A 14,118-nucleotide genomic window follows, 5' to 3' on the forward strand; every position below is an offset into this window, starting at 1 on the left:
AAGGATTTTCCTGGTTTTCAAATAGGGAAGTGAAGTCAAAGTATCTGACTTCCCTAAGGCAGAGTGAAAAATGTCTGGGTGGTTTAAGGACTGCTGGACCAGAAGAAGAAGTAGTTGGAGGAGTGGTAAACTGAAGATTTGTACTGATACTAAATCAAGCAAAAACATGTCAACTGTTCTGCGGCAGTTTGGCACTGAGTATGCATGATAAGGTATTTATTTGCTGAAGACAACATTATTCTTACTTTGTTGCTTTCTCATGTGTGGTGTATCTTCAACCATATTTCTAATGCTAAAAACATTCACATTTGCTCCTCCTCAAATATTTCACCCCAAACCATTTAAAGTCCTCCAACAATACTGTGGGCCCTGCAAAGGAAACATCCTAACACATTTTTATTGTCACCTTTTGGCCTAAGAAGCCTCCCTAGGAAAGAAGGGTGTCATAGGAAGATGACAGATAAAATCTCTGAAATTCTCATGAAAGCATTTCTAGGCTAACAGGATTGGGATGCTGTAGCACGAAGGGCAGGGAACAGAGTCATAGAACGAGGGGGAATATTGAGCAGCTTATCCTCATGGAAAGGTATGACCAGGTAAGTAACTGTTTCTTTGCACGCTTTTATTTTGCTGTAATACAAGAGAGTTGGCACAAAATAATGACCAAAGAATAACTTCACAGCTTCAGCTTTTTTGGCAGTGCAGAGGGGTAAATTGCTTAGGTGCTCATCCCATATGCTGCTCAGGGTATCACCAAAAATATACCTCAGAAGATGATGGCTAAAATTGTACTAATGAAATAAATCAAGTCTGTCTATTTTTTTACACATCTAAACACTAAAAAACAAAAACTCTAATTTTTTCCCCCTATTTATTTGGCTATAAATATTTAAATTCACTGCCTGCACATGATTATTTTGAGATCAAGACTCCAAGGCAGAGGCAGGTTCATTGCAAAACCAGTGGCCCTCACAAAACAGCCCACTGGCACATTGGAAGTACTCAAAACTTACGAGTTTTGAATTTTTCTTCCTCTGGACAAGTAGATTTACTGAGGAGTCTGGAGTGACAATGACCCATGCATAACAGGAATCTGCAATGCCACTCACAGCAGGAACCTTGCCGTGTCGCTTACTGTAATTACGGCCTCTGTTCAGCCATAGTATTCTGATTCATAGAAGAAAAAAATGAAGGTGCACACCCAGTAACTCTAGTAAAAAAGCACTAACAATAGAGGAGGATGCTGGCATTGCAAATGTTACCGAAACATGTATGAGTATTCTTTTAAAACCTTACAGCTTTCAGCTCCACTAGTAACAGTTACAAAACAAGAGTAAAATATTGGCAATAACAATAGATTATAACACTTTTTAATTGAGTGCCAGTATCAGCAGACCGAAAATCCATTAGTCTTATTCAAAAGCAAGTTCAACAATTCTGCTCTTCAAAGAAAAAGAACTTCAAGAAACAATTAAAAAATATTAATTTGATACCACATTTAGAGCAAACATTGGAGTTCAGATTTACACAGCTCCTCTCGCACTTCACTCATCAGAAGTTCAGTTACATTCCAGTTTTGCATGAAGTCTACATGCTTGTAACGGCACATCTAGTAATACATTGTATTATGCTCTGTATCAGCTAGATTTGTACACAGTCAAGCAAAAAAGGGAAAGCCCATAATTAAAATGTTCAAAAGGCCTTTATGCTTCACATTCCTTATAGCTAGACAAGCATGACATCTCATTCTCTGCATGTCATTAAAATAAAAGAGAAAGCCTACATACAGAGGGCCCTGATTTTCCTCTTTTCTGCTATGTAGCTCTACTGGTTCAGCACAGTTACTCTCATTTTATATCTGTTTAAGGGCCTGACTCAGAGTAGAACTGAATAGACTGTTTTCACTGATAGTGAAGGGTATTAAATCAAATCTACATCCACGATGTCACCTAGTGAACTAGGCTTGTTGAAATAATGTTGTTTTATCATACTGACAGGTGCTAAATGGATGTCTAAGTGCAAGAAACAGTGGCCATGTCTATGCAATGCAGACTGCGCCGAAAAAGAAGAGCTTGAGCAGATCTAGGGCTCAGAAAGGACATGCAACTCAAAGTGAGTTCCACCAGGATGCTTAGAAAAACAAGACGGCATGACTGCAGTATATACAATTGGCTGAGGCGGTAATTAGCAGCAAGGAAGTGATTTTACCTGTATAGGTGACACTCATGAGACCGACACTGCAGTACTGCATGTAATTCAGGCGGGGGGGGGGGGGGGGTGAATGAGAAGCAAAGTAGCAGTGCAGGTGTAAAGAAGGATGCTGAAAACGCTGAAGAAAACTGTCACAAAAAGGATTTTCAGACTGAAGAAACAAAGAGACTCACAGAGAATTATTTGTTCCATCTACCAAGATAAAATTGAGCAGCAACTTGACAATAGGTAACAGGCACTAGGAGGGCTTTTTAATTGATTGGAAAGGCATAGCAAGAACCAAAGGCAGGAGCAAGACAAATTCAAAGAAGAAATACAGTGCAAACTGGGGGAAGGAGGAACCCCATGGAGCAGGCATCCAGAATCAAGGAAGCAGGAAATGTTGGTATACCACGTCTTGCTGTCAGTAGATCAAGTTACTGGGATTAATACACCAGTAACTAAGCAACACATTAAGGGCCTCCAGTATACTACATATTTATACATGCATGAAGTACAGAAGACACAAAAGCAATTCTAAATAAAGCAACTTAATGCATTGTTGCCTGTCATCTCTATCTGAAGATATTGGTAGGCATCAGACAATAATCACTGTTCAAATTAGTAGGCAAATCCAAGGCAGGAAAGATTTTTCTAATGCATTTAGATAAAGATTGTGCTCACGTAGAATGTGTAAACTTAGCAGATAAAAAGATTGCTATGATTTTGTAAAGTCAGCCATAGCATGACAGACCTTTGCTTTGCAGAAGCGAAGCAACAAATGGAAGGTACTGTGCTGAGCCATCCATACTAGCATCACGAAAAACAGTTACAGGCGTTAGGAACAACAAATGCTGTGATGATATGGAGAACCTGAAATCTGTGCTGTACTAGCAGATTGCAAATGAAATTCCACAAGGCTCCACCAACTTAAGTCAGTTGTGAGTAATCAGCTTGTGAGCTTGTTGCTTGTACACTGAGCATTACGTGTATCCCTCACAGTGCTTTAGTCCTTCATACTGGATTTCACTGGATTTCAATTCCAAGAGTGAGTCACTGGTGGGAAAAGAGGGGGAAAGGAATGAGAGCTTTTCTCTCTGAAAGAATGGAGATGGAAACTGCCCTTGAAAAAAAGGCATGAATTCATGCTTACTACTAGATTTCTTCTTGGATTAAGATGCAAACTATTAAGTCTTCAGATTAAAGTGAGCAAATATTTGAACAATGAGTGAGGCAGATTATTCTGGTAAGGAAAGAATAAACTCCTCTTGTATGTGTGATTTGTAACGTCTATTATGGTCAACATTTGAAAAATCATATATCATGGGCAATTCATAGCAGAAGTCTTTGTCATTTTTCCAAGCTCAGACGACATCTATCATCTGGTTTCTTTCTCAGGGAGATAAAACAGTGAGTGAGTGATTTAGACCTCAGCCGTCTGTAGAAAACACCAAGTATTTTATGCCCCTCACTTGTCACTCATCCCCACAATGAACACAGATGCTAACTATGAAGTTAGTAAAGCCCATATTTACAAAGACATATATAAATAAATACTTTGTTTTATGCAGACTTACACAATAACCCACAAAAAAAGGGCACTTCTCTACAACAAAACCCACTGACACCCCCTGGTTTCACTGTCACACAGATCCAAGCTTCAGGTGGCACCTCCCAAAGTCACGTGGATTCAGCAATGAAGCGGGACAGTGAATCTTGGGGACCACAGGCCCTGGCTAGCAGGTGTCACTTGAAAGGGGAGACCTGAGGCAGTGGCAATCTTCTCTCTTATGATAGGTGAGGGTTACAGCACTCTTCCCAGAACTGGTCCGGCTCTTAGTTCCATCTCAGGGAAACTCAACGCATTGTGCTCATTTTGCAAGTGAATTCCAGCAAATCAAATGCAAGATTTAAATAGGGCAATTAAAACAGGGTGCATGTAACTGCATGGCCTCTGAGGAGGAAGAGCTGTGTCCTAGGCTCTATGGAACGTTGGAGTCCTTCTTAACAAGTCATCAGCAATACGAAGATTCACAGGCTCTTCAGGAGCATATGACGTTAAACAGGCACTGGCTTGCAAAGCTTCCAAACTCAAACTGGTCTTCCAATGTAAGTGAAAGAAGTGCACATGAAGTTGCAGCAAAAGTGCATGCGCTGGCTGATGGTGAGCAAGCACGGTGACTCACTGGAAACAGATATAGGGAGGCTGTGACTCACAGGACACTCTGGTGGAGCACAGGAGACAATAGAGAACAGCAGCCTCCCAGACAGGACAAAGGTATGGAGAGAAAAGCAAAGTCAACGTCCACTGACCACCACATTTAAAATCATTTATCTATTACTCAGTTTGCATTTTAGGCTTGGCTCTTGAAAATGCTCTGTAGCAGAAGTTTATTTGCCCTATGCACTGGTATGCATGCAGTTAGTTCTGCATGCACTCTGCATGCATTCACTTGTAGTTTTGCTATATCCTATTCCTCATCCATTGAATACTCCAGACTTGGTCTTAGCCTTATAATCGCATTTAAAAAAATATTTTTACATACATATATACACACACATACATATACATACACACATATATATACGCATACACACACACATTCACTCACTCTACAAGACAAAAATAGGCCTGTAGAGGACTCTATGGATGGCATTTGATTGCCTGAGGATAAACCCACACAGCCATATGAAAAGACTGTTGTTATCTGAAACGCCTACATGTGGCTGGCAAATATGACACGGGACCTGCAGTCCTTTCTGCCACAGTAGATGGGGTAAAATTCCCCAGCAAAGAACCTAAATGGCACTGGAAGTCTATGCTTAAGGGTGTGGATTTCATGTGCATGAGAGTGTTGTGCCTACAAGCAGTCACTGAAACGGGGTCTTGGACTGAAACCAACACGATTCACTCCTACTTTCCACAGTCCATATAATAAATAACAAATGGTTTAATGGGAAAAACAAGAAGAAATTATTTAAAAGCTTGTGCGTGGACATCATAAAGAAAAGGAGATGATACCAAAATGCAAGTAGCATGAGAGCCAATAAAACATTAGTGGGTCTAATTGCTTAAAACCGGGAAGTGAGGAAAACTGAAGCTATATGGAAATGAGAGCTATTAAAATTTAATTTGATACTGGGTAATCTGCTTTTGTGATTTCTGTAACGAAGTTCTTAGATAAATACTTAGGTATACCACAGAAGTCACCCACAATCAGTATCTACACTGTACGAAGATATTTCTTTAACCATTACTATAAAGTAAAATGTAAAATAAACTCTGTGGCAAAGACAACAGCTCTGATGCTATTTTGTGCATCACCACTGCAAGACAATATTCCTAAATGGTCAAACTTGGAAGCAACCACACCAAGGCTGTTCTAGATTTTAGCCAAGTGAACCAATGGTATGGTAAACCTTTCCTAAAGAAAGTATTTCACAGGCTCGTTGTGCCTTTAGAGGGCCAAAAAAAGAAAAGTAGCTCAACAATCTATTAGATCAGTAAAACTCTTAAGTCTTATGAAGCAAGACTTCTCACATGCCTGAAGGAAAAAATAAATGGCTAGGAAGTGTAGCCCTTTCCTAGGATGCCGCTTTGTTTGGAGCACAGCCAACGCATCGCTTTTTCCAGGATGTACCAGTGCCATGCTTCCCCAACCCTCCAAAGACAAAGAAATTTCTAACGTACACTATTTTGTATGCCTATGAAAAAAATAATTCAACACAGTTTCTCTATTAATCTTTCCAAAAGGGCTGCTTCATTACAGCTGGCACTGTATTACGTTGGCTTCCTAATATTCTGATCCTTGTTAAAAGTTACAGAGTTTTCAAATTAGCAGACAGATGCTAACCTAGATACTGAAAGTTGTTCTTATTTTGTTATTTTTAAAAAAAGGCAAAATAAGTTCCAATTTCACATCAGTAATAAAATGCAGAATGTGGACAGCAGAACTGGTATGGTTACTGTGCAGAGTATAATGGAAGAACTTACTTCCAGAAAATATTTCAGAATTATACAGGTTTGGCGGTTTGCTCTATCACACAGCTCTGCACATCTTGGGAATGTTGATGAAGAAGGAAAGTAGTTAGAGAAATGGGAAAAAAAAATCCCACAGGAATGTTACAATGTTTCAGAAAAGTTTTGTTTGTTTTTAAAAAGACCAAAAAATAACAAGTGGTCATTCCCCTCCCTCCCTGCCCCCATGAAAACAACATTCCCAACCTCTCTCCCTTCAGAAGTGAGAAGTGGGCAGACACTGGGGTTCCAGGGCAGGAGGAAGCAGATAAATTAGGACCATGGAGTTGAAATCCTGGTTAATGAAAACAGGAGAGAAAGGACTGAGGTCCAAATTTAGAGTAGCACAGCAGAAAGGCAGAGAGGTGTCCTTTAGGATTTTAGTTTAATGAGCTAAATGGCAAACGGGCATGGCCTGGAAAGCCGTAACACTGCCGGTGTGGAACTCAGGCAAACTAACTGTGGGAATGAATACCCTGTTCTGCGCAGCTTTAAGGTACACATTTATATGCTATAATTAAGGAAATGAGACTGCTTTTCACATTTATTCCCCACCCCACCCCGCCCCACACTCCCTTAATCTCACATCAGAACAATTTGTGAAGGATCACCATTACTTGCATGGCAGTGTCTCAGTTCACCCAGGAGGCTGTCCCCAGAAGCAGCTGCAGAGGACTGGGAACCTGATGAGTCACTGCTCCTAATGGGGTGGCATTAGCACAGGAGACAAATTTCTAGGACACAGAGGGGCCCCCACACCTGTGCTCGTATGTCTGGGGCCTCTGGGGGCTGAAAGTAACTGCAGCTTAGAGCCATGCATCCAGGCAGCCCTGTGTTAAGAGAGGGAACCGATTTTAACAGTCTACAGATACACAAATCCTTATTCACAAGTTATCCCAAGAAACAGAGAAAGTGGTTTTTATCTTGTCCCTCCTGCATGGGATGTTTGAGGAGGGATATGAGAAGTAAGAACACCACAAGCAATAATAGAGAAGGTGGTGGATTTTGTGATTTTCTTGCAGAAATGCACATATTTTGCACTCAATAGTAAACAACTACATCTGGAGTGCCCTTATATACGTAGCTAAGGTGACAGCAGGACTTAAAGCAAGGTTGATAAATAACATTACTTACAGAGAAGGAAGGAGCTCAACTAAAAGAGAAGCATGGCTTTGTGGTTCAAACACAGGGTAGGCTGTATTTCTTAGTTCAGTTCTTGCCTTTGCTGTGGCCTCTTGGTGTGACATATGGCGCATCAGTTATCTTTTGTCCAGGGTGACATACTGTACTTCCTTTTATCTTCTTTTAATCAGACTATAACCTCTTAGATCAGACACACTCTTCCTATGCACACATGGAAACAGCGTGCCACTTTCAATACCTTCCCAGTTTCAGCTGGCTTCTCAGCATTAATAAAAGTCCCATCTTTATCAATGGGACCTTTGTTGACAGTTTCAGCAAGGAAGAGACAAGACTGAATGGGCCATAAAGACAAAATTCTCCTTTCCACACAGCAGTCTCTCTGGTTATTGCTACGGAAAAGCCAGCAGTGCTTCTGCCTGTATACAGCACATGCTGTGAGGCACTAGGAGGTCCTCAGCCTTCATAAAAGTGAAGCTGGCTTCTTTGCCTGTTATCAGTTTCACCTTTTAAGCAAAATGACAAACACTTTGAAAAGTTTATCTTGTTGTTCCTTCTGTTTACCTCATGTAAAAAAGTGACAATAACACAAAGAACAAAGCGCAAAGAGGTTATATGAAAAGCTATGCACTGCATCCCACAAACAGCCTGATCCCTCGGACTCTGGGGTCCAGCTCCCCCTGAAGCCACGGGGCAGCACCCACCGCTGCACCCTACAAACCCTACCCGCGCCAAGCCCAAAACCGCACCGACCAGAAACAGTTTGGTCTTAACATCGATAACGCACTCGGGCGGCCGCGGGGCTGTTTGCAGCTTCAAACACCTTGACAACAGCCGGCGTCTGCTGTTCGCCCTCGACTCTCAGAAGCCCAGCAAAATGCCCGGGGTTTCCGCGACGTGCGGAGGGTACTGGCGAAAGTGGTGAAGGAACACGAAGGAAGAAAAAAGAAAAAACCACGTTTGGGAGGATGCGGGACAAAGCACAGAAACGGGGAAACCCGACCAGCCCCGGGGGGCCGGAGAAAACACCTTCTCCCCGCGCAACAGCTTCCCGCTGAGCCGGCTCCGCTCCTCCTCCTCCGCGGCGCGGCACGGCACGGCCCGCGGGCCGAGCTGCAGCCGCCCCCGCCCCGCCGCCCCCGAGCGCACCTGCCGCCCGCGCCCTGCCGGACCGGGCCGGGCCGCGCCCGCCGCCGGGCCGGCCTCCCCGCGCCGCCACTCACCCGCCGGGGGCGTCGCCGCCGCCGCCGCTGGGGTGGTAGGCGGTGAGGACCACGCCGCGGGAGCCGGACCGCCAGCTCATGGCGTGCGCCGCCGCATCCCTTCTGGGGACGCCGAGGCGGAGCGGGGCGGCCCGGCCCCGGCCCGGCGCGGCCCAGCCTCCCGCTGGCAGCGCGGCGGGGCAGGGCCGGGTGACGGCAGCGCTTCCTGCGGCCCGCCGGGGCCGCCGCCCTCCGCCGGGCCGTGCCCCTCCTCCCGCCTCGGGCACCCGGACGCCGCGGGCGAGGGCGGCGGGAGCCGGCGGCCGCGGCCGCTCACCAGCGCGGCGGGACCGAGCGGCCGCGGGGAGCGGGTGCCCGCGGCGTGCCCCGGCCGCCCCACGCCGCACCGGCCGCCGGCGGCTACGACCCGGGCCGGGACCCGGGCACCGGCGGCCGCCCGCGTTTAGCGGTTCCGCGAGCTTGCGCACGCCGCGCAGGGTTAAAAAGCAGCGTTCTTCGGTCAGGCTGGAGTTTGTTTTAAGGTATTGCAAAGAAATCGGTCAGTTAGAGAAAAGTTGCTGCGGTTTCAGACCTGAGTAAGTTGGCTGGCTGGTGGGTGCTGCGTGCCGCCCGCGAACTGCTGCTCCCTTAGAGGTGGCTTGTGAGACTGCCCTGTTGCAAACGCAGCACACTGGCAAGAAAAACGAGGAGCAAGTTCAGTGTTTGCTTTGTACGTTGTCCATTTCAGTGAACCACAAGGTTATTCTGTGCTTGGTTTAATTTTTCACGCACAGAGATGGTTTATTTTTTTAATTACAAGCTAGCGCTGTAAAAATCGCAGCAGGCGACAGCGTCAGGTGAGGACACAAGGTGACTGAGCAGCCTCAGAGCTGCCGCGCCTTGAACCAGCCGCCATTAGCTCCAAGGTCACGCTCTGCCAAGCCGCGACAGCCGGAGCAGGGCAGCGCCCAGCCAGCCTCTTTGGTAGGGGCAGCCTCCTCTGCGCCTCGGCACCGCGATGAGATGGGACCCACTGCCTTGGTCTTAGTTTTGAATTGGTAGGCAGGATCTGTAACACAACACTCAAACCCGTTTGGTTTTTTTCCATGGCAACTGTAACATAACCTGTAAATGTACCGAGTTCTGAAGTGTCACTTATTTAAACCATCGTACACCTACATCAGAAAGCGGCATGCAGTTGCAGATGGACCAGGCATTTTTCTGTGCAGCTGTTCTCCAGCACAGAGCTGTCAAGCAGGGGCAGCACAGAAGTCTCGACCTACAGTCGCTGTGAAGTTGTTCCCAGCAGAGAAGCAAACAGGAAGAACTTCCCGTCATGTTTGAGCAAGATCAATTTCTCCGTCGGAGTCCTTGATGCTTACGGCTGGTGACTTTGCAGAGTTCACGGGTCATACCCAGACATAACTGAATTTTGTCATTGACTTAAGCAGATAATTTCATCTAGTATGTTTCTTCTTAAAAGGGTGGCCTTCTACAGAGTGCCAAACAGGATGTCCCCGATTTCTTTAAACAGGGTAATGTCACCATGAGATTGTGAGAACGATCTCAACATCACAAGCACAGGAAAACTTTGCAGACGTTCAATAGACCAACTATTACGGAGGTGCCTTTCCACTTCTTACACGACTGAAGGTCAGCTGCTGCCTTAGTTTTAAGTTCATATAAAGAATTGAGGGTAAGGTGGGTTTTAATAAAGCCTGCCTCTTCCATGGCTTCTGTAAGATGTTTTATCTGTAGGCAGCTGGCCAAGGTGTTTTGGACATTAGTACCAACAGATAAGCTTCGCATAAAAATTAGAAAAAAGAACACGTCTATTTTGATCTATGTGGATTTTTTAAGATTTACAGTACGTAGAAGAGAGGCTAGTGCTGCTCCACCTCCCCAGATCTTCATCTCCAAAGGGAATGGGTAACAAGAAGGCACAGCTGCAGTTCTGCTTAAGCAATGGCTTAGTAGCACAGCTACAACAGCTTAACGAGCAGCATGCACCAAGAGCAATACACTGGGACAAATTACCTGCATGTACCTACTCACAGGGACAAACACAAAAACAAGGACTTAAAGCCACTGCAAAACTTGGGACTGTGAAAAGATTTCCTTGCACTCCCACTATAAAGGCACACCGCTCTCTCTACATCTCAGGCTGTGTCCAAAAGGCAAAAATTGGCCTAACTTCTCACATAAACGCACAAACAAGGCTTGTCAGTTTTCATTGCTCACTTTAGAAATACATCAGCATGAGATGAGGAAACATCCTGTTCATGTATGTCAGTACACCTACCCGCTGGTGCCTTTGGCTCTTTCTTTAAATGCACATGTGGTTAATTGTCAAACAGCCTATGCAGAATGCAAAATTATTTTCTGAAGGACTCAACACTTTTCTTTTAAACTAAACCAAGAAAACTAAACATTTAAGTATCAGGGTCCTTAGGACCTGGCCATTTCTAAAACTTCAGCTAGTTGGTGGCATGCCAAATACCCCACTTAGTTATAAAATTTCCTTTAAAGAATAGCTAAAAAATAACAGAAAGAAAAGTAAAAACATTTAAAGCATTCTGTGTTTAATGAGTGCTTTCCAAAGCCCTTTGCCCAAACTAAATATATATTAGGTGCTATAAGAACAAAAATATAAACTGCTTTTTCTTTGATAAGCATCTTAAAACACATCATAATTAAGGCATACCATAACATGCTGCACTGCCGCTGTAAAAAGAACGAGATGTAGCCAACGTGGCATCACCAGGGACTGCTCAAAGAAAATTTTACTGCAAATGGAGAAGGGGAAGAACCTGCCTTGTTCAGGGTGGGGGGTGGGGGAGGATTAAGAATGGCAAAACCCAGAATAAGTACCAGTCAACTGGAGAGTAAGAAAGCTTTTGTAAGTATATCACAAGGAGGGTGGGAAAAGGAGCTAGAAAGAAATAAGATCTGTTAATAAATGAGAACAGGGATTAAATTACTGATAAAACCACCAGAGATACTGATTACCTTCTTAAATCTGTCTTTAATATGACGCACTTCAAAGTGGATTTAGGAGCTTAACTGTGGGCACACTTTTTTCTTTACTGTGTTTGACAACTTGATAGCATCAAACTCTGTCCTGTTACAACAGCGTAACACCAGCATAGTTTTCTTTGATGAAATTACTCCTGATTTACAGTGGAGCCAGCTAAACAATTTTGACCTACATATGTATTACTGCTGTAAACTGACATGAACATCACAACTCTCACCAGTGTATCTTCTGCCTAAACCAACTTAGAGTCAATAATTGCTGAGTTTGCAGTTAATATTCATGTTCTTAACAAGGTATGGGGATGCTTACTTGGAAAGTAAGGTTGTTCGTAATCAACTAGATAAGAATGCACCATTTGAGGCATATAGGTTTATGTGATAAAAGGAGATATCATTGAGAAAGGAGATTACAAATCAGCCTATCTTGCTACAGAATCCAAGACTCCTTCAAAGAGTTTAAATATTTAGATTAAGATGTCATGCAGTGCCTTTACACTTAATATAATCAGTCACCAGAGCCAAGCAGATAAGGCAGGGTTCTCGTGCTTAGTGCTCTCTTTACAAAGCAATTGCTAAAAAGAGAACTTCTCAGCAATACCATCCTTCATCGCTGCTTTACAGGGTTTGAATATGCATGTGTTCAACACATGCTTTTGACTCTTAACTGCACAGTGATTTTTTTTCCTTTTTAAAGTTTTCCCAAATAAAAAAAATAAATCATACTGATTTTCATATTTTGTATAAATATAGGATTATATGTATTATATAGGCGATGGGTGATTTTTCTCATTCCATGTTCCTGATGATGCATCAGTTACCAGCAGGTAAAAATGCAATCCACTGAGAAGCACTGGCTTGAGGAAATAGTAACAGCTGAGCTTACAAATTCGAATTCACAGGCTGACTTCAATGGCAGTAGATGGATTTATTCCTGCTGAGGCCCAGAGATCCCTCTGGAACCAATGCCAGAGCGTTTAGACAGCCAATGCAGTGCTGCAGGGAAACTACAACCGTACTTCAGGACTTTTAAAGTGTATTTTTAATGCAGGAGAGTTTCATCCTCTCCTTAGCATTATCTACTGTAAAATTTGTTCAGATGGATTTTAACCTAAGCAGAAAATGTCTTACCAGCTCACTCACTTAATTCACATTCAAATAAAATGGCAGCACTTCCATTGTCCAATTCTGTTTCCAGGGTTCCAGCTAGTGGCCAAAAAAGACATGAAACAGAAAGTTGTTTGCATATCATAAGATGAAATCTAATCCTTATTAAGCTTCACACTTCATGTATTGCTGCACTCCACTACATAAAGAACCACATATGTGAATAGTATTATGGAGCCATTAATAACCAATGCTAAGAATAATATAAAAAAAGAATATTACAGGTCACATACTTAGGGCATGATTTCTGTTACTTAACTCCTACTTAAACCTATGCAAGTGATTTTACACTCCATTGAAAGTCCGTGAAAAAAATGCACTTTTAGAGGGTAAAATCCTCTGCCCTATGTTAGACCTACACTTTAGGACATAAAGATGAATCACGCTCTAGAACTGTCTATTTACTTCCACTGACTAGGAAGGTTGACTACATGAGTAGGTCACATGCTGATGTCCGCATCTGTCAGATAAGCTCCACCTTTAATGCTTTTATGCTGCCCTTCAAAATATGGAAGACGCAATGTTCAGTTACAGTATGCACCGTATGGGATACACCATGTGGAGTAGTCAGTACTCTGAAATGTACAGTACTGGTATGTAGGAGGTGTTTCAGATCAGCTTACATATCCCTGAATATCAAAGATGGGGATGATGTCAGACATGTACACAGAAGGCAGACTTCTACACAGAAAGCTGGTAACATGTTTGCTAGCCAGCACATTGTGAATATTTCTTATGGTCTGATCCTGCACGCTAATGTGCATCCTATATTCAAAATTTCACAGGCTTTTTTATGGAAAAAAAGAGTCCAATACTATCAAGGGGCAGCTCAATACGTGGGGGAATTTAGCAAGCAAGACACAATTGGCACAAGCAACTGCAAGGACATGGCCAAGCAAAAGAACTGACACCCTCCCAGCTTTCTGAAAGTTTTCATCTTCTCCCTCACTGCCCTCCACGTACATATTTAAACAGCTGATTTGTTTCCCATAGCAAAAAGAAAAGAAGAAAAGGGAGGGACACTTCTGTTCCTCTTTTCTTGCAAGTTGCTCTAAAAAGTATCTGGTGCACTCTGGTGGCTGCTTCGGTAATTCTTAATTCGGTGACTGCAAAAGGTGGAACAGTAACTACCGATGCCGTTTTTGAGATTATCCATACGAAGACTAATGAGCACACGAATTTATTCTAGTTTATCCAGTCTGATTCTTCTTGAATGCAGCCCCTGGAGAAATTCAGATCTTGCCCATTGCAGCCCATCTGCTTACCTTACATAAATCACAGGGCGGGGGTGAGTGGTTGAGGTTCTCATCACATCTGCTTTATGTTTTTGCTCATGGTCAGACAGCTGCTGAATTTTACCCGGAGGTG

The 14,118-nt window shown here is 43.5% G+C and overlaps 1 protein-coding gene across 1 annotated transcript in view; it reads right to left on the bottom strand.

Annotated features, from left to right (window-relative positions):
* Positions 1-8,758, bottom strand: part of ARHGAP18 (Rho GTPase activating protein 18) — a 70,193-nt gene extending 61,435 nt beyond the window's left edge. The window contains exon 1 of the mRNA XM_075035679.1: positions 8,572-8,758. Coding sequence (XP_074891780.1) covers positions 8,572-8,651 — 80 coding nt within the window. The 5' untranslated portion in view covers positions 8,652-8,758. The remainder of the gene's footprint in view (positions 1-8,571) is intronic.
* Positions 8,759-14,118: the final 5,360 nt, after the last annotated feature.

Source organism: Buteo buteo, chromosome 9, assembly GCF_964188355.1.
Source record: "Buteo buteo chromosome 9, bButBut1.hap1.1, whole genome shotgun sequence".
Taxonomy (NCBI): Eukaryota; Metazoa; Chordata; class Aves; order Accipitriformes; family Accipitridae; genus Buteo; species Buteo buteo.